Genomic DNA, 9,524 nt, shown 5'->3' with positions numbered 1-9,524 from the left:
GACTGTGGTCAAGAATAGGGCCAAAGTGAAAGGTCAGAAAAGATTTCTCAGATTGCGTGAGGAGGATGATCGTGGAGAAGCTAACCAGTTGGAGGTTCCAATGGGAGTCGAGGATTTGATAGGTTCGAACAATGAATCTACTGAAAAGGATGACATGATAGGTATGGCAGAGATGCGTGATCCAAGGGTGGAGGCATCTGATATTGTTCTAGCTGAGGATGTCGCTACCTCTTTTGAGGACATATCTGATGTTTCAATTTCTGTTTGAGTAAGAGAGATCGATGAGGGTTTAAACTGCTTCTTGGTTACTTTTTTCTTTCTTAGGTAGTTTTTTCTCTTGTTTTTGCACTTAATTCTAAAAGGTGGTTGTGGTAGCGGTGTGCGTAGTTGTATGCTTGTTTGTGGGTGTACTTGGATGTGTACTCTGTGTGATGGCTTTTTCTGACTGCCTTTATGGGCAAGTCATCATTGTACTACTTGCTGAATTATTGCATAATGGATGACCTTTTTCAACTCAAAAAAAGAAGATGATATTTGGCTGGAGAATGAGAGGCCTTTTTTTTTATAAATTAAGAAAATCTATGATCACTTCTACGTGTATCATATTTTGAACATTTTGTTCTCTAAATTTAACATTAAGATTAAAAAATAAAATAAAAAGATAGTAGCCCAGTATATTTAGAGGAGAAGTCGAAAGTTTACAAGTTTAAAATGACTGTGAGATTAAGTGAGCAATTAGTAGGGTGGCCGTAGCTCCATCCAAAACAAGTAATTAGTAGGGCTTTAGTATGTTATTACTGTTAGTCTGCAGTGACAATTGATAGTACAGTAATAACATACTAAGGCCCATTTTGGGATAGTTTAGCTTAAATAGTAAGCGGTTGTAGCTTTTAGTTTATGAAAGCTACTTTTTACCAACTTGCAGCAGCTTAATGGCGTAACTTTTAAAATAAGTTGCTTTATTAAATTTTACCAAACACATTTTGCTAATTAATTTATTAGTTAAGCAACTTTTTACATAACATGAGCTATGCCAACTGGGCTTAACAGTTGATCGAGGAGTATAATAACTCGTTTGTGCTCAACTTCTAGTAGATTCAAATCTAAAGATGGAGAATGATAAGATAGTTGAATTAGTTTAATTGCTTGATTATTCTACATCGTTGAATATATAGCAGTTGAGCATAATTGAGTGAAAAATCGAATTGAGTAGGTGAACAAGATTGTGGAAGAAACACCATCACATTTTTTTAAACTTCTTTCATTTTCACATTTCAAATTTAACTCTAACATGATTTATCTTTTTCATAATAGATTTTACCTTTTTCACCAAGCTATAAATAAGCTGCTGCATGTCATGCATTTGTTGCCTTCCTTCCTCGACCAACTCGAGGAATACATACACTTTTATCTACTTTCCTCTTATTTCTTAGTCTCATTCATTTCCAACTTCTTTCTTCGAGTCGCCAACTGCTAGTTCTCAGGCTTAAATTTCCTTACATCTGCGTTCTCAGACGTAAATTTCTATTACATGCAGGATCTCTACACTGTGAAGCATAAATTAATCCCAAGGTAATTCACATGAATCTCCCAACAAATCAAGAAATCATTTTGAATTCATATACGAGCACTTTTCACGATGGATTTCTACACACCAATTTTAACCGCTGCATAATGCGCTTTGTATGATATCACAGTAGTAGTGAATTTAAGTGACAAAAATTGCTACCCGTGATTTTTCAAGGGCTGATTTTTGTAAAGTTGAATTAGTCTTAACATGCTTATTGTCTTTAAAAATTGGATCTCTTATCTCTTTGTCTACGGCTTTTGTCTTTTGCTGTTCCTTTGAATGATTTCAGGTCCATCAATTCTCTGCTTGCTAATGTAGAAGTAAAGTAAATAGCAGAAAGTTTGTGTCAGTTTCTAAAATTCAGTCTTAATTGGTCAACTTCCCTGACCTTAATGTTTTCACTAGTCCTCCAGTTTTGAGTTTCATGAGCTAGGTCAGTTAATGAAAGTGACCCAAATGGGAGTGCACCAGAGCCAAGTTCTTATATTATTTCTTTTGGCAAGAAAGTTCTGGTATTATCACTTCAGGATTTTGATAGGTTCTAAGCAGATGGATTCCATTCACTTTTTTTCCCCCCAGTCTACTCTAGGTTGAGTCTGAGCTGCACTAAACTTTTTCTTCTTCCTGAGCGAAGTTAAATGATTCCCCTAAGAGCAAGTTCACCCGTTGAGGTCACTGGGTCAATACTATTCACTGCTTTTTTGCTTTTCATTTCCACCATCTAGGTCAATAGGTCAAATAATGTTCACAAAAAATCACCGAATGTCAGTTTGTAGGTCACAAAATTGACCTAGAAAGTGATACAGAGTGACCTTTTGTAAACAGTATCTTACCCAGTGACCTAGATGGTGGAATTGAAAGGCAAAAAACAATGAATAATATTGACTCAATGACCTCAACGGGTGAACTTGCTCTAATATTTTCCATTGGTACCATCAGTATCTTATCCCAAATTTAGACTTGTTTTTTTTTCCTTCTTCTGTTCTTTTCTTCTCAAAAGTTTCTGCGTCTTTATTAAACTACACCCTACCAAAGAATCACAAAAACTCAAACCCGTTTACTCATGGGTTATTTGCTATTTTAAAATTGACTCATTTTTTATATTAATCACCAGTCTCAGCGAACCGATCAAGCTCCAGGGAGAACATCACAATGTCAGCTTTCACTCCATATAGCGATCTACCAAACCCTCCACTTGAGCAAACTGTAAGCTTCATCGACTCATTTGAATTATGTGGCTGATTCTTCATACTAAATATTGTATATACCACTATCTCAATCTTGCCATGCAAATAAAGATGGATTCTCCTTTCAATACGTAACAAATACTATACTGTAAATCAATATCAGTTGCATTGACAAGCAGTTTGACAATAGGAAATTTGTATGCTATTAGCAGAACATGACAGCAGGATTTGTAAATCAAGGAACAGCAATGATTCACCAACAGCAAGCAACTCTCCATCCCCAACAATTCAATGCTCCTTATAACTTACCGACTCCATCAGGGTACTTGACCTCACAGATTCACCACCACCTTGGTTTTGTGCTTGCTACTTTTATAATGCTGTGTCATGAAAAGATGTGGCAGCATGAGTTAATACCGTGTTCGTCAGAAATATATGAGTATCAAAGTCATTTGAAAGTTGAGTATAGTAATTTGGTCACTTTCAGTATACTTATACACTGACATGCTTATTTTTAATGTGGTTTTGAATTTAGGTCCCAACTAAATGAAATTAGAGCAGTTAATGGAGTATTTCACCTAAGATGGACCAATAGTCTACGAAATGGAGTTGCACACTTAAGGTACACAACTTAAACAGTATATAGGTAAACAAAGAGTCATGGTTATAAGCACATTGTTAACTCACATATATGTCTCTGACTTAGGCCGCAAGGACCTCCACAGTTATTGAATCAACCACAACTGAGCCCAGTCCTGTTATGGAATGCCCAAGGACCTGCAGAACTTTCTAGGTATCTGATCTACTTTCGGTCTTTACTTTTTCTGATCCTTTATACTTGGTTTAATCGTGAAAATTTTCATTTAATTGTCATTACCATATTAAGGCAGGGATGCAATTTTAAACCCAAAAAAATGTCTTGTCTTATAACATAGTTTAACCCCCAACACATGTCAATATACACTATACTGCTGCAAAAAGTTAATGCAATGTCTTTGGCATTTAGGCCTCTACAGCATCAGAGAGGCAGTGAGGCAGAGTTCACCCCATCCACTCAGGTTCTTGAATCTTCAATGGTTGAAAGGTAGTACTATATTGAGATTGTTCCATTTTCCTTCAATATCACATATAGCAACGGGGTTCACTTGGTCACCAGTGAACATGAATTTTGTGGTCACCAATCCTTGGATTTAATATCAAGGGTTGAAATTAAAACACTTAAATTACATGCAATTAATTCAGGCCCTTAATAATAAATCCAAAAGTGGGTGACCATAAATTCCTTATTGGTGCCACTCTCAAAGATAGTACTTTATTCTATAATGCTGAACGCGTACTATAGTTCAATCAAAAATTTCAAATTTTTGGGCCCAACCTTTGCATGATGGGCAAATCAACCAAGCTCAGGTGATGCATTCTGTGCTTCATCCACACCATTCTAACCAAGATTCTAGTGCCATTGCTTCCTATTATTCTTCCTTTAGGCCTGAGGAAGTAGAGAGTCAACACCAACAGCCTACTCATGTTCAGACAGTACCTAATGTTGTGGCTAACTCAATGGTGCCAACGCCTTCTATGCTTCCTAGGTACATGATGTTTCCCTCAGAAAACACAACATGATGTTTCACTAAGAAAACACACCTAATATAATAAAATTGTTAGGCAGAGTTATCAACTAGTGAAGATACATTCAATATTTCATGTTCATGCTCTTATTAGATCCGTTTTGTAGGTTTCCACCTGTTCAACTTGAAGAGTTGACTGTGGGTGTTAATACCACTCCAAGTGATGGCAATTCTCAGGTTGTCTAAAACTTTCTTCTTACCCTATATCTTATCATCAAGAAACTTATCAAGATCAGAACATTGTCACCAAGGAACTTCAAAGTCATATATATTGCTATCTGTATTTGTAAAATAAGTGAATTCTCTCCTGTTGCATATAACAAAGACATACTTAGTCTATAATGACCATTGGATGAAAATTAACGGCCACAGTTTGCGTGGTGGTCCTCTGATAAAACCCCAGAACTGAAAATAAGCATTCCTGTTATGCTCAAGGGAGGAACAACCTGCAAATACTTTGTTTGTTTCTTCTTCTTTTTTAATTAATTTTTTTTTCTATCTCCTTTTGCCTTCTTCTGTATTCATCTTGTAGATAACCATTTTCTGAAAATACTATTTTAGCAAGGAAAGCCAGAAAATCATGCCTGCAAACGCCGTGCCACATCTGTCCAAGGACATGAACCAGGAGAATCATCTAGGGTATTGAACTATTGACTCTTCAATACTATATTGCACTAATTCCCAATGTTTTGCAAAGGCTTCATTATGTGCAAGAGTTTCAAAGACATTGTATTATTTGCCTGATGAACCTATCCTTTTGTCTTCTGATCACTGCAGAAACCTAGCAAGCGACAAAGGAATTCAACCAATTCCAATGATCAAGAAGTTTTTGTTCCTTTTTGTCCAAGGTTTTTTCTACTTCATGAGACAATAGCTGTTGATGAAAAACTTCCATCTGATCGAAGTTTTCTAATGGTTTCACTGTTTCAGGGAAGTTATAAATGGTTGCTATAACCCAATCTATAATGAAATGGGCCTACCTCTAGACCCCCATCTTCGGCTGCTTGAAGCAAGCTTAGAGACAGAATTTCCTTCCGAGTAATACTAGATAATCGGTTTGACCAACTTCAACTTTGGCAAGAGATGAATCCTGCAATTCCTAAGCTTTATGGCCAACTAATGATCAGTCAAACTTTCAATTATTATCCACCATCATACTATCACTTCACAGGCTTTCTGGATGTTTTTGTTCTAGTAATCAACTTAGTAGAGGCATTTTTTTTTTCTTCCCGTTTTCCTAATGAATCATGCTTTTTCTCAATGTTATAAGTAATCTGTCATTAAATACAAACTCTATAATATCCTTTTATCCTTGATTTTTAAGATTAAAACTATTTACCTGAACAGTTTCTACCAAGAAAGTTCTATAGTGTGTCAGTAGATTTTCATGTATAAATATGGATCTAAAACGAAAAGAAAAAATTGAATAAAAAGACCATCTATTATCCAGATTGATTCCCTTAGCTCAAGATCATTAAGAAATCCTGACAGTTGGTTTCACATTCTTCTCTATCAAATAAGAAGATCAACACACTATTGCCTCTTGGCTTTGAACATTTGATAGATTAGAAGGGAAGTGCATCATGATTTAAAATAACACAAAATCATACAGGGGAAAAATAGTGTTTCATGCTTTTTCACCAAGTAAACTACAGATAAATGTAAGCTATCCTGTGCAGAAGCAGCAGAAGAGGACAGAGATAGAATGTAGATAGGTCAGACTCTTTGCAAAAGTAAGAACAATATGTCTAGATCCATTAAACAAACAAATGTCCATAAAATCCTCCAGCATGAAGTTTGTCTAGGATTTGATCTACCATTTGTACTGGTAGATATTGCGGAAGTGGCACAAAACAGAGCAGCAGATGTTTCATTTTGTAAATATGCTAATAGGAGTTCATTGGTTCAGTGTTAGAGATACACGCATGTTTTAGCGTTGTTTTTTCCTTATTCTATTTTCAGTTTCCTTGGTTTGTCTGAATTCTGATTTGGTTGGTTGTCTTTGACCCCAATAGCTTGCTATACTTTCGATACATAGAATTTCCTAATCAGCTCTTAAAGATTATCTGGTTAGTATTGAAAAATTACAAGAACGAACCATATTTATTTCATAACTTCTTAGTCTACCCTTTCTCAGTTGAATTCCAGGAAAACAGCCTACATCAGGACAAAAGATTGATCTTTATTATCTCGACTTGGTTCTGAGCTCCCCACTATTCTACTTCCATTCAAAAGCAGCCAATAACGGATATCATGTTACAAAAGTAAGCATTCCACAAAAAAGAAAAACCGATTTCAATCTCATCACAAAAACCAACCTCAATAAAGAGTGTTGTCAAAAACCCAAGGTTCGTGTGCGAAAAGCTCTCGGCCATTCATTTGCACTGTCCCAGCAGCTATGTCCTCTGCCCGTTTCCTCGCTGCTTCAGCTCTTCTGGCAGATGCATCATCATCCTGCTTAAACAGATATACAAATCCGATATCATTCAACTTTGTAAACACAAATTTCGTTTAATTCCGGCAGCTCAGACAACAAAAATAAAAGTAAAGAACAATGCACATTCAAAGCTACAAATTAAAATTAATGAAATTAGACTATTGTATATAATTCAATCTCAGTTTGGACTATCTACATGAAAAAGGTGTGAAATTTGGTCACAGAATTATGGAGATGTTAATATTGAGATTACTAATAGCAGAAAGGTAAGGAATTTGGGGACAACGAAGAGAAACCCTAGCTCATAGAGATCTAAAGAGAGAGTGAAAAGTTGAGAGAAGAGGGACCTTCTGGCGTTTCCAGGCGAGGAATTGGGCCATCGTCATCGAACTGGGGTTCTCGGCTTCTCTGTTTTCGTGGACTTGGGCTTCTGCTCCCATTATTGTTCTGAGATTTTGCTTTCTGCCTTTTTTTTTTTTCCGGTCAGATTTTCCAAAGTGAGGAGGGTTTGATCTTCGTCGGGCGTCGGATGCTTTTATCGTTATTGTTTGACGCTGGCAGTTTTGAGTTTTGACCGGACATTGCATCATGTAGCCCTGGGCATTTTAGCCCGAAAGCCCGGACCGAATCGATCCAGACCTTCAAGTCTGGGCCGGGCTTTGAGAAAAAAAATATAGAAAAAATTAAAACCCGGACCATTGCATCATGCAGTTTTGACTGGACATTGCATCATGTAGCCCTGGGCATTTTAGCCCGAAAGCCCGGACAGAATCGATCCAGACCTTCAAGTCTGGGCCGGGCTCTGAGGAAAAAAATATAGAAAAAATTAAAACCTGGACCATTTGCATTTAAATGGGCCAGTCCCGGGCCCTGACATTCATAAGCCCCAAAGTCCGAAGAAAGGCCTGAAGAAATATAACCCTATATTCCTAAGTATATTGTCTTCAGTGTGTTGACTAAGACCCTTACTTCAGTCAACATTCAAAAACTCGCATCCTTCTTCTGCAACCCCGACCATTTCCCAAACTCAACCCCAACCCTTTCCTAAACTGGCAATTTGGCATAGTGCCATCTGAAACCTTCGTTTCAGAAACCCAGCATCCTAGCCGCTCGAACCCAGCAATCGATTCTTAGATTTTCCCTTGGCCCTCAAGCACAAAGTCCGAGCATTCGCGATTTCGAAACCTTCAGTTTTCCCGATTTCCAGAAAACCATCAATCCGTAGCATCTGCAACCTTCGGGTTCTTCGATTCCTGGCCTTCTTCAATTACTAACTCGATTCCTTAGCCCTCAATCGATTCATAGCTTTCTTGATTTCCCGATTTCCAGAAACCCAGCAGTCCCTAGCCCTCAATCCATTCATAACTTATCCGATTTCGAATTCGAACAAGTACCTAGCTTTCCCAATTTCCCGATTTCTAGAAACCCAAAATTCCCTAGCCTTCAATCCCTTATGGCCTTCTTCAATTATTAACTCAGTAACTCGGGTCTTTGGCAATGGAACCCGAAGCAGCTGTAGTTTGTGGGGACGAGTTGGTGGTGGCTTCCAGCTTGTCTGAGGGCAGTGATGATAGTGAACCGGCTTTTCCTTCTTCTCTACTTTAATCAGTTTCAAGGAATTGTTGTTGTTGTTTTTTTTTTTCTACAGCTTTCATTGGTTTTGCAATTTTGATATATGTTGGAAACTTAGGTATTACTGGAAACTTAGATATTGCTGGAAAGTGAAAACTTAGGTATATGTGATATGTGCTTGCTTGTGTGCCTAATGCATTTGTTAGAGTAATGATATAACTGTGTGCCTAATGTATTTGAGTGCATTTTGCTGTGCACTGTGATCTATGCTTGCAATGGAACTTTTAATGTGATCTTGTATTGAACTCGAACTTCTTTGCAACAGCTTGCTAGTTTCTCTGTCGTGATTAGCTTGTTAGTTTTTCTGCCAATAACTTCTTCTGTTGTAAGCTTTTAATGTGATCTGTTGTAGACTAATAATGTGATCTGCATAATGTGAAATAGTTGTAGAATGAAGCTTGTTTGCTGGACACCATTTGCTTGCAGCAGCTGGACTCTTCGAAGCAAATTAATATGGTTTGAAACTTTATTAGTTTACTTGGTCCGTAAAATTATTTCATTATTTGCCTATTTGATTTGGAATTTTATTTGTTCTGTAACTTTGATCTGTTTGACTCCAATTGTTCAGTTAGTTGTTGTATTTAAACTTTGAACTTTTGAACTTGGAAACTTCACTTCTTAGTTCTTAATTCATATGGTTCAAACTTAAACTTTGAAACCTCATTTGTTTGTAACTTTGAAGAAGCTATGAAGTTTGGATGTTATTCTCTTCATTTTGTAGCTTAGTTTGTAATGTGTATGATGTTATATTCTTCTTCTAAACCTAGAACATAATGAAACTGTGGAGAAAATGAAGGTAATCAAAATTAAACTTTTGGGCCCGAAAACCCGGCAGGACTGGCCTGAGACTGAACGGTCCGGGCCTTCATGGTCCCTATAACTGAAAAATGTTATTTGAGCCCAGCCCTAATAAAACGGGTTTGGTCCCGGGCCTAGCAAATTGACATGCGGTCCCAGCCCGTGCCCAGACCTAGTATCATGTACACCGTACACTAACAGGAAACGGTGTCGTATCCTCAATTTTTTTTTTTTGCAACAAAACTGATGGACGAAAAAATGTATGAACCTCTTAC

General features: G+C 37.2%; 1 protein-coding gene across 1 annotated transcript; it reads right to left on the bottom strand.

Moving 5' to 3' along the window:
* Positions 1-2,849: 2,849 nt before the first annotated feature.
* Positions 2,850-7,376, bottom strand: LOC112175162 (zinc finger CCCH domain-containing protein 15 homolog). The gene is made up of 3 exons (XM_024312825.2): positions 7,167-7,376; positions 6,701-6,836; positions 2,850-3,137 (listed from the first exon to the last, which is right to left on the bottom strand). The coding sequence occupies exons 1-2, from the start codon at positions 7,257-7,259 to the stop codon at positions 6,702-6,704; spliced, it is 228 nt and encodes a 75-aa protein (XP_024168593.1). The 5' UTR covers positions 7,260-7,376; the 3' UTR covers positions 2,850-3,137; position 6,701.
* Between the last annotated feature and the right edge of the window lie 2,148 nt (positions 7,377-9,524).

The sequence above is a fragment of the Rosa chinensis genome, chromosome 7 (assembly GCF_002994745.2).
Source record: "Rosa chinensis cultivar Old Blush chromosome 7, RchiOBHm-V2, whole genome shotgun sequence".
Lineage (NCBI taxonomy): Eukaryota > Viridiplantae > Streptophyta > Magnoliopsida > Rosales > Rosaceae > Rosa > Rosa chinensis.
Note: the sequence above shows the minus strand (reverse complement) of the source record. Positions and strands in the feature narration are given on the sequence as shown.